Raw genomic sequence first — 19,075 nt, forward strand, 5'->3', positions numbered from 1 at the left:
TTGAGGTTTGGCTTCTATTAAATAGAAGTGATTCTCAAGCAACAAGGAAGTAGAAAAGGTTGTTGTTTGTCTCTCATCCTTTTCAGGTGTTAATAATCAATATTTAGGTTTGACTTGGCACCGTTAGTTGTGCGAATTTTGCTGTGAAGGTCTTTCCATTTTTTTATTGAGGAGCCTCAGACTTAGTTACACAACTAGATGTACCCTGAACTTCAGTCAATATTAAGTTACAGGTGTGTCTTTAACTTGATACATTTTGATCTATTCTGATTAAAAAAAAAAAAAGTGAAATACAGTTGAGGTTTCTTAAATAAAGAAGTGTATTTCAGCATACTTGTTACTGTGCCATGTGACTTGTGGTCCTTGGTGCAGTTGGAGGTTCCAAGGTGCAGTTTTGGTTCCTAGGAATGATCTCCAGCACAAGGAGAGAGACACAGCAGTAGGAGCAGTAAGGATGCAGAAGTTGTTTCCTTTATGGAAAAGGTGATGGGCTTTTCTGCCATAACTCCGTGTTCACTGCTGAGTTTTTGTCCCTTGTGTACCGGATATCTTTCAAAGAGCAAGGAGCCATTGTGGGACTTCTGCCTGACCATCCATCTTGGGCTGGGTAGAAACTGCTGACCTTTGGTTTCTAATTAGTGTGGATTGTGTTCTTTATAGCTGGTAGAGGGATGGGAACTTGGGATAGGCTTCCTTTTATTGTGTGAAATCCAAAAGGGCTGTAACCTGTTACCAGAGCAAAAGCTCTCCATCAATTGTGCTACATTGGCTCTTTTCCCAGCTCTTTGCACCACTTCATCAGCTGTGAGGCACAAAGATGCCAAATTCTTAATGTTAAAAGTTACTGATTTAAGTATTTTGAAATGCTGTTTCATTTAAAAACAATATTTCCTGCTGTTTGACTTCCCCTGCTAATTTTCATCTTTATGGCTTAGTTTGCGTTTTTGGAGTTGGACAGTCTGTTAAGAGGAAGAAACTTGCAAAATCACTTGAAATACCCCTAACAAATGACCCTAGGCAAGGACTTTTGCTTTGTGAACTCTCAACATTTTGACATTGTTTGTTCTGAACATTTCTTTTATTGCTTCTGGAGTTATATCCTGGGTTTAGTTATAGGAATAGGTCAGCTGTAAGGAGGAGTTCTGCACTGACAGCAAATAAAATGTTATGCATCATTCAAATCATTGCTCTTCACATTTCTGTCATTTGGCTTTTCTTTTTCTACATAAATTGTTTTGAATAACAGGACACCAAGGTTTACCCTTTAAATGTATATCTAAAATTTTGAAGTTACAATGGAAACTTAATGTGACATGAATTGTAAATATGTTCTGAAGCTATAAAGCTCCCAGTTTTATTACATTAGATACCATAAACAGCTTCTTTTTTCTTTAAAGAATGATACATCAGTAAATTGTTGTCAATAAATGTCAAAATTTCTCAGCTTTGCTGAATATACTTCTTTGTTCTTGTAAATCAGTCTCTCCCAGGAGAACTGACATGTGACGACAGGTAAACTGTGATTATTGAGGTTTTCATTTTAGTCAGCAAGACTATGTGTAGTTTTAACTATTACATTAACCCTCTGCAAATTTACAACAAATAATAAAGTTACCACCTAAAATGAATTAGATACATCCTAAACTTCTGCCACATTTCTAAACTACTGTTCCTCTGCCAAGGTTGGGGAGCTAAATCAAAAGGCAACTTGGCATGTGCAGAAATAGACAAAATCCCTCCTGCATCCTAGGGAAAAATTTGAATAAAAGTAGATGCTAAGACATAACTGGTATTCAGATAACTTTTTTTAATGCTTTCTTCTGTTTCCAGTGAGGATGGAATAAGCAGATGGTCCAGTATGACTGTATGACTAAAATTGTGTTACAATTTACCGAAAATCAGAGCATTTGACTGTAATTAGAGCCAGTTGGGGTAGACCCTGTTCCAGGATCCAAGAACAAAAAATGAAATATGTTCAGTAACAACAGTGGGAGTAGGAGAAAGCAGTTTATAGGTGGGGTTTTAACCAGCAGCAGCAGCAGTAAATAATGCTGCTTGTAATGTGAACTAAAATTCAAGGCATTTGTGTATGTCAGCTGAAAAGCAAATATGTGCTCCATTACATTAAGTCTGTGAGATTGAGCTGGTGTATTTTGAGTTTGAAGAACTGTAAGATAAAACAGACTGGGGAATAAAAGCTATTCCTTTGGTAAGGTTCAGCCCCGGATAAGGAATCCAAAACCTAGTTCTCCACTCCCATCCAGTGACGCACTTGACTCAGATTATTGCTGCAGATGATAATGAGTATTTTAAAGAGATGGACCACTGAATTTAAATAACAAAGATCCTTACAAATCCTAGATGGTAGCAAAATGGCTTGTAGATTATAATATAAGAAAAGGTTTCATAAATAATAAGTTACTCATTGCCTTCCCCCCAAAACATTTCTGCTTGTTTAAGAAAAATAATTTGTTCCTCAGGAAAAGCTAATTTTGGGATGCCCTTAGGATTTATATTTGATCTGGTGTTGTTTATTATCCTGATGTCTTGGCAGTGGTGGCAGGTGTTGTGAGAGCGGAGGTTCTGAGCCCCTTCGTGAGTGTTTCCCAGACACTTGCACTGCGCTGAGAGTTTGCAGGGACACAAGTGGCAGCGCTGTCATGGCTCACAAAATTCCCTCTTGAATGTTTCTTCCCTGTGATCCCCCTCCCCCCATCCTGTTGAAGCATGGCCACCTTGATGTCAAGCTCAGGATGAATTAGATTTTATGTGCCATGTGTGTAAGAATCCTCCCTGCACCCAGAGCAGTGCAAGCACTTGCTTCTTGCCCGTGCTTTGTGAATCCGTAGATTCACAAAAGTGAAGTGCTTGCTAAAGCAGCTGTTTGATCAGCCCCACCAGCTAGCACTTCCATTCTCAAGCAGAACAGCCTCCTTTTACAGCTTGCTAAAAATAGCCATTTCTTTAAAGCCTGAGGACACGGTGATTCATGTGGTGGTGGAGAGGAAGAAAGGTTATTTCTTTAGCTTTGGGCTTTGGGAGGAAAGCCGCTGTGCTATCCCAGTGCCAGCTGGGCTCGTGCTTGCTGCCCCTTGGCCTTCATGGCCACATCACCAACCCCAGTGGCTCTGGCATTCCTTGCTCTGCCACTTGGCAGCTATTTGGGATGCAGGTGCTGCATTCCAGTGCCCATCTTGGCTCTGGAGGGAAGGGTGTGCAGTCACTGCCACAACTGAAAATAAACCCATGAGATGGCAAGTTGCAGATTTGTGGCTGGGTTTGTGCAGAGCTCGCCCAAGGACAAAGGTATTTCTTACAGTTTATCCTGGGCAAAGGGGAAATGCTGCTACTTTGTCACCATTCAGATTCCTGATGAAGGTTCTAACACCATTGCAAGTGCAGTTTAAAGACAGAAGTCACAGGTTGAGCTTACGTCAGATTTTTCATTAATTCCTGCATTAGCTCTCCCATGCTCTGCAGGGGACTTGTTCTGCTGTCTGACACCACAGTGTGACAGTGACACTGCTGCCAAACCTGCTCTGAGGCTCTGGCTTGCAGCAGCCTCTCTCTCAGGAAGATGCTCAGGCACACTTTTTTCTGCTTTGAAGCCCTTCGTATCTCATTCCTTCTGAGGAAACAGCCCTCAAAAAAGTATTAGTGTTGATGTAAATGGAAATTGTTCTTACTCAAGTAATTTTGTTTCTGGAGGATCATGAAGCAGAGAATGACTGGTAGATGTGCGTGCAGCATTTTAGTTGCTGAGCAACCTGTTTCTTGCTTCAGCCTCTTAGCAAAAGAATCCAGTTTCAAATAAGATATTTGGGACCCTGGCTGACTTAGTGATAGTGTAATCTACAAAGACTACTTGGACAGGAAAACAAAATGGCTTTCTTGGAAAACAAGAAGCTTTGCAAGCATTTTCACCATAAAGGACCATAAATCTGCACTGTTGCTTTCTAATTCCTATGAACTGGTTTTTATGTTTGGGTTCTCGGGTAGCCCTTAAATCATTGTTCTAGATAAAGCATGCCCAGAAGGAGTGGTTCTTATCTGCAGCTCAACAAAGCCAACATTATCTTTCTCAATGCTTGTAAACTTCACGTGGTTTTATTTATAGCATCCCGAGAACTTGGGCAACCAGATGATGTTTGCTCCTTTTCTCCTCACAATCTCGTTTTAACCAGTTTTAATAAAATAAAAGCTTTGGCAAGAAGGCAAAATAATCTTTCTTGTTGGTGGAAGAGAAGAATATAATTTCTAATATCAAAAAAGCCCAGCTCCCTGTAAGTGTCTAGTGATAAGACTCATCAGCTTGAATGATCATGTTCAGGCTTTTGGGATTTTGTTCTTGTTTTGGTTGTTTGTCTTTTTTTTTCCCCAGGCTTGTTTTTTTTTAGAATTGCCACCACCCAAAAGGAGTTAGATTTTGTTCTTTTTGTAGTAGATTTGCACACATTTTTCATGTCTGACTATCTCCTGAACTTTCTGTCATCATTCACAGGAATTAACTGTTGATACTTGCCTATATTCATCCACCCAAGTACTGTTTCCTCCTTTCCTCAGCAGTAGCTTATCTGCAGGCACAAAGGAGTAATTGCAGTCACACTGAATGGGAGAACAGGGGAATGGAGCTCAGATCCTGCCAGAAGCAACAAAGGGATTTTTTTTGCCATGGTCTGGCCTTAAGGACCAGCTTTGCAGAGCCTGAAGAAGGCACAGATCAGAGAGCAGGATGGAGAAGGTTGAGCTCTGGTATGCTCCAGCAAAAGCTGACAGTGTACAGGTGTCCAAGTTGTATCACTCACACAAGCTGCTTCCTCCAGATCATGTAGTGTGAAATAATGGTTTTAAATCTTAATTTCCAGATAACCTTCATGAACCAAGTAAAATCCAAGCTTGGATCCAATCCTGGAAAGCATTTCTTTTTTTAAATGTTGGTGGAAATGACTGGCTGCTGGCAAGACGGTGTATTTGAGGGCAGAAGATGCCTTCCTGTGCCTTGTATAACTGTGTGGGGAGGGGGTTGCATGTGCAGATACCAGGACTCTCTTCACCGTTTCTTCATACTTTAGATTGAGTACTTTTTGTATGTGAGAAGTGTCTTACAGGATTTTTGGGGCTGTGACAGTAGGCAGCAGATGCAGGAAGTTGTCTCCTGGCTTCTGGGCTTCGTGTGGTTGATCCAGCTTATTTCTGCGTCTTTTAGCAGCTAATTGTTCCAAAGTCACAAATTCAATTGTCCTGTGAGAGTTTGCTTTGGAACATCTTTCCTGAATAATCATTGCTGATTTTTGCATGTTATTCTTTAATCTAATTTAGAAAGGACAGGATGTTTTTAAGGATCAGGACAATAGTTACGCAGCTCCAGTGGCTTAATTTTCCTGGGTGGAAATCAGTGGCACATTCATTATGGGACTGGCACTGCTGTTTGTGCACACTGGCAGCTAAGCCTAAAGCCCCCCTGGTAGAGGTATTTAAGAGTCATTTGTTATGGAAAACTTCAGCCTTTTATGTTAGAGGCATGAAATACTTAGTATGCAAATCCAATACTGCTGTTTATGGATAACATATTAAGAGTCACCAACACAGTGGTTGCAATTAGGGACTTGAGACAAGTGTGCAGCCAGCCAGATAGGTGGAAAATAACCATAAAGAGGAAAAGAAGAAAAGACAAGGTGCAACTGCTTTAAATTATTGCAAGGGAAATTCAGATTAGGCATTAGGAAAACTTTAACAGTTTGAGGAGTTAGTCACTGAAATAAATGACCCGTGGAGAGGAAGGAACCTCCAGGAGAATTGGACCAACACTGTTCTGGAATCATGTGGACAGTGTTGGTCCTGCCCTTGATGAGTTGGAGGAGCAGACAGCCTTCCCAGGTCCCCTTCACTCCTCTGGTTGGCAGCACAGTTTATCTTAATCCAGCTTCTTATCCCTAATAAATCAAAAAATTCCTCTAGCTCTTCTTACACTATCAGCTTGTTCTGTACTAAATATATCCTCCTGCCTTGTAGCTGGGGTTTGCACACCGAGGCTTGTGCTGCTTGCAGTGTGCTCCAGGCTCAGCAGTGAGTCAGGTGGCCTTTTCATCAGGTTTCTTGAAAATGCATGTAACTGGGTCTTGCTGGTTTGCTTTTCATGCCAATACTTGGCACAAAAAGTTCTTACACTCTTCACAACATTAAGGATCTCATCAGATGCCGATGTTGAAAAAAGCCAGCATCTTGCTTATAATTTCCTGAGTGCGGTTTCTTTCCCCCTCTGTTTTCAAATTTCCATTCAATCCAGTAAATTGGCTAATTTTAGCATCATGCCACATGTTTTGTTGCTATTGTCTGTGTATCTTCAAACTAGTCTGTCAACCAACTGGAATTGGATTTTTGGGGTTTGTTTCTGCCTTACCCCTGCCCAAAATTGGTGCTGTTCCTTGCCAAAATGAATGCCATTCCATCATGCAAAGTACAGGGGATGCAAAGCTGATCTAATGTGGTGTGGTGCCATGCATCCTCAGTGGACACTCAGGGGGCTTTGAGAAGAGAACAGAATCCAGACCTTGAAGATCTCATCCTGAGGTGAATATGTAATTCCTGACAGTGACTGAACTGTGTGACTGTTTTGCAGGAAAAGAGAGTACAGGTCTCCCCGCCGTTGACAAGAGGACCAAGTGCCTTTATACCAGAGAATGAAGTAAGTTTGCAGTTAGCTGGGCTTGGGTGATAATTCTGAAAATAATGACACTGAAGGATGGTTCTATGACCCTGCTTGTTCCATGATACCTGGATGAGCTCCCTTGAAAGCAAAAGCAATGGTGTCTCTGGAGCAGGTTCCAGTGGGTAAGACCCACCCCATCCTTTCACACAAGTGGTACTGTTTGACATCTTTTCTGTTACCAGCTTTCTCAGAGACAGCCATGAGTGACAGCTCTGCTCCTCTCAGGTGGGTGTGAACACATTATTTATAATGCCAGACCTGAGGGGAGGCCTGTCCAGTATTGCAGCAGCGTGATTATTTAGCTCTCAGAGCAGCGCCTGACCTTCAGTTTGAGTGAACCTGCAAATATGACTTCACTCCTTAGACTATAGCTGTGGCTCTTGAGAGAATTTATGGTTGAAAGGAAGGAGTGGATTTCAGACTGGAGATTTCTACCATGACAAATGCCGACTGTGGTTTGTTGAACAAACGACTGCCTTTCTCCCTCACTCCTTGTCATGAAATGGTGCAGTGAATAGAGAGGGTTTAGTGACAGAATAGGAACACACTGAAGTGATAATAACACTACTGGTGTTAAAGGCTGCTTTATTGTTGCAATGGAAAGAATATGGGCAGAGAATAATGACTTAATTGTAAAGGTTCCTATTAACATGCCACAAGGCTTGGAAAGCAGAATTTAAAAAAAATGTCTGTGGATGGAAATAAATCAGGAGGAAGTACATGCACAGTATGAAGAGGATAGTAATAGAGATGAAGATAAAGCTTAGAAATAATCATATGGCATATTGCTATGCCTAACATAGCAACAGCGCAGTCCTACAGGATTATATTTTGATTCTGTTAGCAGAATTTCTTTCTATAACTTGCACTGTTACAAGAAAAATTCCTGACAAGCTGGAGAAGATCAGAAACCTTACTGGAGATACAAAAAATATTATTTCCCCAAGAAGCCACTAAATGAGACAAGAATCTCTTAAATACATGGGAGATACACTTGCTGAAGAATAAGGGGGACTCCTAGGAGTGGAGTGAGGTATATACAGGAAGATAAATTGTCTCTAATGTATGAATAAAATTCTGATGGTAAAAACATTATTAAGGACCACTGAGAAGGCATCAGTTTGGGTATAAGACACAGAAAAGCTGCCATAGTGAAGATACACATATTAAAAAGGTGGAGTTGCCTAACTGTGAAGCTGCTTCTCCCCTTTCTTTCTGGGCCCACAAATGTGGTGAGAAATGAAGATATAATATGTTGTTTTGTTTCTTTGCATGTGACTTCTATATAAGATCTGGTAGAAAAATATTTGAGACATGGCCCACTCATCAGCCCATCATAAAGAAGAAAACATATTTTAAATAGAATATTTCAGCAAAAGCATTGTGTTTCTTGGTTTTAGGCACTTTTACCTTCATGTGCAGTAAAACAACTAAAATATGTTCTAATTTCATGGTGTTTGCAATAGTAAGCTGGCTGGTTTATTACTGCACAGTGTCAGAATAAATACTGGGTTTTCTAGTCTTGTGCTTGTAACTTCAGTGGTGAACATGTTGAGAATGGCTGTTCCTGGTGATAAACACTGAGTAATAGCACTCATACTGTGTCAGGGCTTGCAATGCAAGAGCTACTTACTCTTCTGTTGTTTCATTTCATCTTGTGCCCAACGTTTGGATTGGTTGGAATAATTAAAGAACAGCTTTTGTTTAAAGAAAGCATTAAATTCCTATTCTAAATAATACCTGAATGTTATGGACAAATTAGCATTTGATCTCCTGTTCAATTATACAAGCACAGAAGGGGTAGATTGCCAGGCTGTTTCTATAATTTGGTTACATAATCCAGTTCCTCTCCATTAATTTTGAAATTGATTTTAGGGCTGAGCACTCAGGTGGTGTGTGTCTAAACAGGTTGTCTTCCATAAAGAATTTACTTCCCATTTAGCTCTTACTTACTTTCAGCTCCCTGTACAGGTTTGATTTCAGCATCTGCGACTTCCTCTGTTTCAAGAAGATGTATAGAAAAATGGCTTTGAGTTTTTAGAAACGTATAAAAAATAACAAAGGTTCAGTGTAAAGTCCTCTTCAGTTCTCACAGTATACAAGCAGGATCTGTGTGTGTGTATTTGCATTCATGCAGGCATGTATGTTTGCAAATACACATCCAGAACTCCATCATTAAGTCTGGACACAGATAAACCTTTCATACCACAGTGTGTTTCTCCCAAAGGCTAAAGCTAGAGAAAATCTCTCCCTCTGTTAACATTTCTCCATCTTATTTTCAAGGTTATGCAAGCAAATGGTTTGGATGAACGTACTAATCTTCTTGTGGAAGAATATTCTACGTCTGGTCGCCTGGACAACATCACCCAGGTCATGAGCATCCACAGTCAGTACCTGGAGTCCTTCCTCCGCAGCCAGTTCTACATGCTGCGCATGGACGGGCCCCTTCCTTTGCCCTACAGGCACTACATTGCCATCATGGTATGTACCAGCAGGCTGGGCCTCCTCTCCTGCAGCTCTGACTTCTGTAGTAAAAACAAGAACAAAAGCAGGAAGAATTTAGAAAGGAGAAATTAGGGTGGTAATTTGACAGAGGCTGAATTTTTGTTGTAGATTTTAATCACAGTAAAGCATGCCTAGCCAGAAGGTTTTCAGTGAGGGGGGAGAATCGGCAACCTATATCATGCCCTGTTTCCCGCAGTGATGCTCCTCTCACATGCCCACATCACTGTGCAGCAGTAGGGTGAGAGGCAGTGGACTCAAGTCACAAGAAATTCCAGAGGGACACAAGGAAAACAATTCTCTCTCTGAGGATGTTGAGATGTTGCAGCAAGAAAAGTTCTGTGATCTCCAAGGGTGAAGATCTTGTCTGGACAAGGTTCCAAGCAACAAGTTCTAAGTCAGCTCTGTGAGGTTTCTCTTCTAGTGATCACTTCCACCCAAAATTATATTTTGCACTCCAGAGTAATCAAATATATTTTTGTTGGAGAATCCTCTATACTATATAGAAGTGCATTGAAATGCATTTGCACAAGGCCTTTTGGAATGATATTTTACTTTTGTTTTGTGTTATTAACCTGTCTCTCACCCACAGCAAAAGCAGATCACACACTAATGTGCTGCACTGTTCCCTCTGTGTTTAATTATTCCAGGCTGCTGCCAGACATCAGTGTTCCTACCTAATAAATATGCACGTTGATGAGTTTCTGAAGACTGGTGGGATTGCAGAGTGGTTGAATGGTTTAGAATACATTCCCCAAAGACTGAAAAATCTGAACGAAATAAACAAACTTCTTGCACACCGGCCCTGGCTGATCACAAAAGAGCACATCCAGGTACCTCTTCAGTCATGCCCTGCAAATACCAGTAAATGTCTGGTGAAAAAACTGCCTAGAACTGTGCAAGGTAGGCTTGGAACTACAGGCAGAACTCTGCCTAGTTAGGCTTCATTACCCTGAGTTAAAAAGTTCAGGGAAGTACTAGTGCACCAAACAAGCTGATTCTCCTGTGTGACAAAGCCAGTAAGATTTTCTTTTGAGGAATAGCATTGGCTAAAATAGCCCAAAAGAAAAGAAGTAATATATTAGGTGTCTCTTTTTTTGTCCCATGAGAGTTTGTGTGCAAGGGGAACATGGTATTATTGGAAGAAAGAATTGATGCCTTTTTGAAATGTGTAGTGTTTTATAGAAAATCTGGGGGCCAAAAGAAATTTTATATTTACACTTTTTTTATTCTCATTTCAGAAACTTGTCAAGACTGGGGAAAATAATTGGTCTCTTCCTGAACTGGTTCATGCTGTTGTCCTGTTGGCCCATTATCATGCCTTGGCAAGTTTTGTGTTTGGTAGTGGCATTAATCCAGAGAGAGATCCGGATACATCCAATGGAGTCAGACTTATAGCAGTCAACAACTTCTGTGTCTGTGATCTTGCCAATGACAACAACATAGAAAATGCATCCCTCACAAGTAGCAACTTCGGGGTTAGTGTTGCAAGAAAATTCTTTTGCTTGCCTCTGTTTTGCATTAGAAAACTTACTTCCATTCTGTTCTGTTTAAATTTTAGTTTGAAATTTCTATTTGCCTACTTTACAGGAATGCTTGAGTCTGATAATTCTTACATATACTCTGGCAATTTCCAGTGTAATCTGTTGAAAACCATCCTGTAACAGTGGATGGCAGTCAGAGCAGTGTGATTTTGATAGGTAATCTCACCACCCATCGGGCAGGACTAAAACTTTGCTTTCAGCAGAAAACTCAAAGTCCCAGTTTCTTTAGACAGTGGGGCATTGACTAGAGCATTGTTCCATCCATGTTCCTAACATAGGGAGTGAAAAGAAAGATGGAAAAAAAATACAAGTAGTAGTAGCGGTAGTAGTAGTAATAATAATAATAATAATTATTTTTACTTCAAGGCCTACAGTCACTAAACAGTTTGAAACACTTCCATGTAGATGGGAGGAAATGTCTGAAATAAAATTACTTAATTCTTCATGCTGGCATTCCTGTCTTGAATCAACAGAGAACTTTGATTACTAAGTTAATTAACTTGATTAATTTGATTACCAGTTAATTAACTGGACATTTTTTCCTGGAAGGTGCTCTAGAATGCTTTTGAAGACATGCCCTTGAATTAATGCCGACAGATGAATTAGCCTCATTGCCTTTGAAGGAAAATCAGGATTATGAGCAGAGTTGCTAGATACAATTTTTACAATTACCAGTAGAATGTAAGCATGTCATCACTCAGTTCAATCACTGTGTATTAAATTTCTGGGCTGTAAAACATGCCAGCTCATGCCATGGAGGTCCCTTATTCCCCATTTGTAGAGGGCAGAGCGTTGCTGCTGACTGTGCTTATTGCTAAGCAGTGAGGAGTCTGCTAGAATTGTAACTGTGGGCAAAAGAACAGACTCAAAAAGATGGAAAAAAAACCCAAAATAATTTATCTTATAAAAAATCTGAATGATAGGTACAGGGCACCCAAAATTTTGATGCATTTCTAATTAAAAGAGGTCTTTTTTCCTCACAAAAGTAAGGAAAAGTGGCTGTTTTGGTTACACATAATGAATGAAAAATACTGATTTGCCATCTCAGGTTGTGTTTCTGTAAGGCAGTGCTGCACTGCATCTCTTCAGAAGCATATTTTCCATTGCCAATGGACTGAATATAGTTCCCTTAGTATGAAAAGTTGTTTATGGGAGACGTAGGGCACGCAGATGGATTTTCCTGAGCTGTCTATGTGGTGGAATATGAGTGACTGTGGTTTCCACACTCAAACACCACCTCTTCACTGTTAATCCCACTGCAGTAAATTGCTGCAGCAGGCCACATTAACACTTCCCAGCTCCTGTCTCCCTGCTGTGTGAAAGCTGTTTGTCTATGATCTATGTGAGAAAATGCATTCTACCTTGAGTTTTTGTGTTTGCTGCTGCTGGCTGGTTTTGAGAACATTTACTGTCAAGCATGTAATCCAAAGATGACACAGGTTGTCTATCTTCTAATTTTGCAGAATGTCATGGTGTTTTTTGCAGATTGCAGATTCTTTAAGTGAGCTGGAGGCCCTGATGGAAAGGATGAAGAGACTACAGGAAGATAAAGAGGATGAAGAAGCCTCTCAGGAAGAAATGGCAACTCGCTTTGAGAAGGAGAAAAAGGAGAGTCTGCTAGTAATTAGTGGAGGTATTTGGGCTTTTCCAGTTCAATTTCTTGTGTGCTTTTTCAGAAATAAATGCTTGAGGCTAGTTCAGTGACTGAAACGTTTTCTGTCCATTTCTTTATTCTGGCTCTTCTTGTAGGAAGTGTGTAGTAAGGGTGGTCTTACCTTTTGCTTCATCATCTTAGGATTTCTTGATTGGCAAATATCCTTTTTACTACTTGAATTTAGCTTTTGTATATTAAGGGGAAAAAAAGCCTGTAGGATTTCTTAAAAAGTAGGGTGGACATTTTTCTTTATATGTTCTGTATAACCAAAACAATTACTTTGTCAATTATAATTTATAATTTATTAATTATAATTAACAAATTAGTAATAAATATTCAGTGATATTTCACAGGTGTAGGTTCTGTGGAGCTTAGAACTTCAATGACACTCATAAGTAGCTTTCAGATATGGCATTTAGTTTAGGAATAAGAAGATGAGACTCAATTACTTTACCATTTACTGCCCACCTGGAAAGGACATTACCAATTTGCTGCTCTGAGTGATCATACTGCTGTGCTGTTCCACTGCCTATCTTGTGATGGAGATTGATAGTATTTTTTTATTCTCAAATTATTTTCCAAATTTTGAGCTGAAACCTTCTTTTTCTATATTCTTCATATGCTCTGGATGCCTTCATCTCTAACAAACTACTGAATGAAGGCTGCTTCATACAGACAGAAAAGTGGGTTTTCCCCCAAGAAAGTGTTGGAAGAAAGAATATTATTAAGACAATCAGAATCTCTAGCTATTTCCTCATAGTAGAAGCTACTTGAAGATGATTGCTTGTGTCTTTTTAAAAAGTGACTACTAAAATGCTTCACATTTTACTGCACTGTTCTTAGTGAATTTAGATCTCCACAGCTTCAGACCAAATGTATTTGAATGAATCAATGGGTTTGTGCAAAGAGCCCCAAAGGGAGGAAGAATGCACTGAGGATCAGCAGAGAGATTGTTCTGTGGCTCTCCAGGAACATGGAAAAATCTGTGAAAGAAGATACATCCAGCAACATCAAGCTGGATTTTTTGAAATGGACATTGTAAATTCCTGCTGTAGTTTCCTTTGGTCAGGCAGTATTAGCAGTGCAGTTAAATGGACACTCATTGCAGTTTCATTATCAAATCAGGACTTCCATGAGTCTGTGCAACTTCAGGTGTTTAAGGAAAAGGAGTCATTCAAGACAGAAGGGGGTTTTGAGTAGGATTGCTGATAGTTTTGTTGACTTTCTTTCCTCTTTACCATTTGCTGATTTCAGTTGAGGAGTCTGTGTGTGTTGGCCCTTTCCCCTTTCAAGAAATCCAGTCCTTGTCAGGGCAGAGGAGTGTATGTGTACAGGTTTTTTTATTCTTTGCTGAGAATTTACGGTAGCAGATGTTGTCCAAGCTTCTTCCTACATGGTTATGTTTTGATTGTTTAATGAGGCAAAGAGGAGATAAAGCACTTCTGCAATTCTTAGATTAACAGACTTTTCAAGGTGCTAACAGTGGACATATGGCAACTGTTCTACCAACGCATGTGGAAGCAAGCCATGATTTTAACATCAGGGTCAAATGCAGTCAGCTATGCAGCAGTCAACTTCTGCAGAGGTAGTTACACAATCAAGCCACCTGTTTATTCGGGAGGGAAAGACTGACTCCTGATAGAGAACCTGCGTGTGCTTAGTGATATGTTTTGGAGCTCTTTGAATATGCTTAGTTACTACAGCTTCTGGCAGAATTTCACCCTGATGTACTGTGGAGCTCCTTGCTTTCATATAGTCTTCAACTGATACTTACCAGTGGAGTGTTGTGTTGCTGTCTGGTGCTCATACTCCAGCTTACAGACAGAGCCAGTGTGATTCCTGACACAAAGGCTAATCAGTACAACAATCCTGCTGTCAAGGATCCATTATTTTGTTTCTTATGCTAACACAGTGACTTTGCTAATGATGTTCATCTTCCTGACTTAATTAGCCTCCCTCAGAAGTCAACAGAGAGAAAAGGAAACCTCCAGACAGAAGTATAGCCCATCTCTTCTCTTTTTGTGGAAGTACATTAGATGTCTGGTATAGGCTGACATTTAATGGGCTTAATGAAAGTAATGTATCCAATATAAGCATATGAGGATTGAAATGTTTCTTTCCTTTGTATCACTCTTCTCCTTTGCATAACTTCTAAAGTTGTCCCCTAGTCCTGTAGTAGAGTGGTAGTTGGAAGTCAGCATTAACTCATGTTCTTGCCTAAAGCAAAGCATTTTGCTGTTTTATTCCCAGCATTTGATGATGAAATAGTTTCTACAGATGTCTCCCGTTATGTTGAAGATCCTGGGTTTGGGTACAAAGACTTTGCAAGGCGAGGAGAAGACCATCTGCCAACATTCAGAGCTCAGGTACCATCTCTTAAAACCACATTCAACTCAAAGAATTTTTATATATCGCACTACAAAACATGAAGGGATTATAGTGGGGTATGTTGGTTGCATGCTCCTTTTCTTGTCCTGGTTTATTAAATAACTCATAACCTTGCATAAATCTCCCTGAGATGGAGTCTTTCACTATTTGTCAGTCTCTGGCAAGGCAGTACTTGGCTTTCCACCTTACTTCAGTTATTGCTAGTATTATTGTTTGAAAACTGTAAAGCATATCTGAAATAAAAGGGAAAGGTAGAAAAGCAAGAATTTCTTTCCCATCCCTTCAGATGTTGTAGAAAAAAGTCCACAGCAACTCTTTGTTCCTGTCACTTTACCAAGTACTCTCTGTCCTGTGGGTTTCAATACCTAGATACATACAGGTCTGTGAGAGTGATTTGGGGAGTATTGTTCTGGTATGTGCACCAAATCTCTGGACTTGGAATGCTATGAAAGAAAAGGAATTCTGAAATATGATTACTGAAGTTTTTGCAGTATTTTAATATGTATTACTCAGTGCTGTTGGAAGAACAGAATATACATTTTATGTGTAGATTGTCTTCTATACTGACATTCTTTGCCATGACCAGAATCATGAGATTCATATTATATATAACAGTAGGGACATTCTAGGTGGTTCTGTTCTGTCTTACAGAGCACATTCATAAGCAGTCTAGAAGTAAATGGAAAGCAATGGAAGGAATCTTCAAATCAGAGAACTTCAATTAAAATGACAGTGGGTGCAGGAAAACTCCATGGTCAGAAGATGTATCTGAGAATTTAAAATAAAGAATCCACGATTGCTCTCAGGAAATGTATTTCACTTTATAGCAGTCTCTGCTGAGCTGAATAATTTATTCTGTGGTCTTTATATGAGCCTGAAGTAGGTTATTACTGCCAAAAAGAATAAGGCACAGTCAGTGCCTATATATCAAACAATCTGCCTAACTACTTTAGGAGCAACAGACTCCCTTGGAAAAAAGCTCCAAAGAAGCTGAAATTGGAACTGAAACCTCTCTGCTCTTAAATAAACAGGACAGCTTCTGGCTTACATTCAAAGGAGTCACCTTGATAATTTAACTTTATTATGTCCTACTCTTAGCAGTTGGATGTATGTACCCACAGCCTCCCAAATTTTCTCCTATTAATGGTATTTTAAATTTTAAGCATCCCAGACACCTGCAATAAGTCTATTCCTTACTCTGAAAAACCAAAACTGCCTTTGTCTCTATGGTTTTAAATTTATTAATAGAGAAAAGGTATTCTATACACAGCAGAATGTCTTTAAGCTTGTTTTTGGGTTGGAGGTTTCACTGATAATGGGGATCAATTGCTATTAGTCAACAGCACTTTCTCCTCTCTGGGCCTTCTGGCTCTCAGAGGCTTTTGTGAAGTCCTGGACACCTTTCCAGGGCTGTATGGGTATGGCATATTTCTCACAAGCCTTATAGTCTTTTGTGCTGGCAGCCAGAGGCCAAACGTGATAGTGTGACATGTTTTAGATGTTGTATTGATGCCTCTGTGAGACAACGGAGCACTGTTCTGCTCTTCCCTGCTGTCCTGCTTGGGGGACAGGACAGTGGACATGCCTCAAGGTGCCCAGGTGAGGATCCTGGCCTGGCAGTACCTTTGGAAAACAGCCAGAAACAGGAAGGACATGGAGATGATGCCCTCAGTTGTAAAGATGCCATCAGTGATGGGATGACAGAGCACTTGACAAGGATGTGGGCACACTCTCACTTTCCGTGTGACGGCTGTGTGGAGCGCCCTTGCTCCCTGCTCTGGAGCAGGATGGTTCTTCCTGCTGTGCCACCGCTCTGCAAAGATTCCCCATTCCTCATATAAGCAGGCAGGCTTTTATCTTGCAATCCAGGTGACTGTCTAAGACCAAAGCAGCCTGGATTTTATCTGGTTTTTAGGGATAGTTCAGTACTTTACCCAATGATTGTACATCCTCGCTGGAAGTAGATTCCATCTCTGCTTGAGGCTAAGCACCAAAGCTTCCAAGAGGAGCAAGTTTTTAAACTTAAAAGCCAATCCCACATGGAATGATACTGGTCAGAGTGGAAAAGCAGAAGAAGATTCCATAAGCATTTCAGGAGAAGCTTGGGATTTTTTCGCCTGTAGGCTAATGATATCCAGGGTTGGGGTGTCGCAATGTGATATTCATTGCCAAGAATTCTCGGTAAATGGAGCAAGTGATGTGGATGAAGGATTCAAAATGCAAACTTTTGGAAGAGAATAAAATCATAACTATCAGACAACAAAAACTGTTGAGTTGTAGAGAAGATGACATAAGGAATTCACTTCATTTGTGCCTTTATATATTTTCTTCTCTTCCTGCAGGACTATACTTGGGAAAATCATGGCTTTTCCCTTGTAAACAGGCTTTATTCTGATATTGGGCATCTCCTGGATGAGAAATTTCGGATGGTGTATAACCTCACATATAACACTATGGCAACACATGAAGATGTTGATACAACTACACTAAGAAGAGCTTTATTTAACTATGTCCACTGTATGTATGGAATCAGGTATGGACAAAAATTCCCTGGCTTAGGAATACATGGTAAAACTATGTAAACAGAAAAATAAACCATGTGTAAAGCATCATTTTAGGCTGGGTGTTTAAAGTGGAGATGATACCTCTATCTGGAAGTTAGAGTGGTTTTGCTGGCATATCAGTATAATTTCTCCTTCCACTGCAGAAAATTAGTCAGGATGGAAATTTTCACAGAAATGTCTTCTCTGAAGCCAGCCTGTATCCTTCATTTAGGAAAAACAGCATCCCTAAGCAAGTTCACAGACAACACTCAGTTGGGGAGGAGTGTTGATTTGCTGGAAGGAGCTAGGAAGGCCCTACAGGGGGCTCTGGATAAAGGCCCTACAGAGGGCTCTGGATAGGCTGGATCAGTGGGCCAAGGCCAATTGTATGAGGTTCAGCGATGCCAAGTGCCGAGTCCTGCACTTGGGTCACAACAACCCCAGGCAGCACTACAGCTGGGGACACTGGGGACAGTGGCTGGGGAGCTGCTCAGTGCTGCTGGGGGTGCTGGCAAACAGCAGCTGAACATGATCCAGGGTGTGCCCAGGTGGCCAAGAAGGCCGATGGCATCCTGGCCTGGCTCAGCACTGGTGTGGCCAGCAGGAGCAGGGCAGGGACCGTCCCCCTGTACCCAGCACTGCTGAGGCCACAGCTCCAATCCTGTGCTCAGCTTTGGGTCCCTCACTACAGGAAGGACATTGAGGAGCAGGAGCATGTCTAGAGAGGGCAGTGGTGCTGGGGAAGGGTCTGAAGCACAAGTCCTAAGAGGAGCAGCTGAGGGAGCTGGAGGTCTTTAGTCTGGAGGCTCAAGGGGCACCTTATCACTGTCTACAACAACCTGAGAGGAGACTGTAGCCAGGTGGGGGTCAGCCTCTACTCCCAGGTAACAAGTGACAGGATGAGAACAGATGGCTTCAAGTAGCACCAGGGGAGGTTTAGTTTGGATATTAGGGAAAATTTCTTCACAGAAAGATTTGTAAAGCATTGGAACAGCCCACAGAAGTGGGAGAAAAAACATCCCTGGAAGTGTTCATAAAATGGTGGATAGGGCACGTGGTTTAATGGTGAACATGGTTGTGGTTTAGGGTTAACCACTGGATTTGATGATGTTAAAGGTCTTTTCCAGCCTTAAAATTCTATGATCCTACTAAGCCTTTAAGATCCTCTCTTAACACATGGTTTTTGGTCATGTATGATAAACGTTCCAGTTCCCAGGCTTAAGAACACGATGCTGCAAAAGACAGTGCTTTTAGAAAGTTACATCAAGCAGAATGATTGCTTGTGTTGTGTAGGTATGATGACTACGATTATGGAGAAGTGAATCAGCTACTTGAACGCAGCCTGAAGGTTTACATAAAGACAGTGACCTGCTACCCCGAGAGAACCACCAAGCGCATGTACGACAGCTACTGGCGCCAGTTCAAGCACTCGGAGAAGGTATGTGCTCCAAAACCAAAGTGGCTTCACCCAGAGCCCTGTGCTCTTTGAAAATTAAAATATAAGGACACCTAAAATGGCAGCATCTGGCACATGAACTGTTTTAAATCAGAGAAAAACAAATGAGAAGCATTCCTTGAGTGTTAGATACCAGTTTGACAAAAATGCTTCTTAGTGTGCTGGAAATAACTTTTATTGTTGTTATTTTGAGTCACTTCTCCATAAAATTGAATGGACAACTGTAAAAGAAAAGTCAAGATAGTTTACTTTTAAAAAGTTTTAAAGATAAACTTGAGA

General features: G+C 40.7%; 1 protein-coding gene across 2 annotated transcripts in view; it reads left to right on the forward strand.

Moving 5' to 3' along the window:
- SESN3 (sestrin 3) overlaps positions 1 to 19,075 on the forward strand; it is a 44,860-nt gene that overhangs the window by 16,690 nt on the left and 9,095 nt on the right. For both annotated transcript variants that reach the window (XM_058045019.1, XM_058045020.1), the window contains exons 2-9: positions 6,620 to 6,685; positions 8,993 to 9,190; positions 9,862 to 10,044; positions 10,453 to 10,689; positions 12,241 to 12,388; positions 14,660 to 14,775; positions 17,140 to 17,330; positions 18,634 to 18,778. In XM_058045019.1, the coding sequence (XP_057901002.1) occupies positions 6,620 to 6,685; positions 8,993 to 9,190; positions 9,862 to 10,044; positions 10,453 to 10,689; positions 12,241 to 12,388; positions 14,660 to 14,775; positions 17,140 to 17,330; positions 18,634 to 18,778 (1,284 nt within the window). The remainder of the gene's footprint in view (positions 1 to 6,619; positions 6,686 to 8,992; positions 9,191 to 9,861; positions 10,045 to 10,452; positions 10,690 to 12,240; positions 12,389 to 14,659; positions 14,776 to 17,139; positions 17,331 to 18,633; positions 18,779 to 19,075) is intronic.

The sequence above is a fragment of the Melospiza georgiana genome, chromosome 2, assembly GCF_028018845.1.
Source record: "Melospiza georgiana isolate bMelGeo1 chromosome 2, bMelGeo1.pri, whole genome shotgun sequence".
Lineage (NCBI taxonomy): Eukaryota > Metazoa > Chordata > Aves > Passeriformes > Passerellidae > Melospiza > Melospiza georgiana.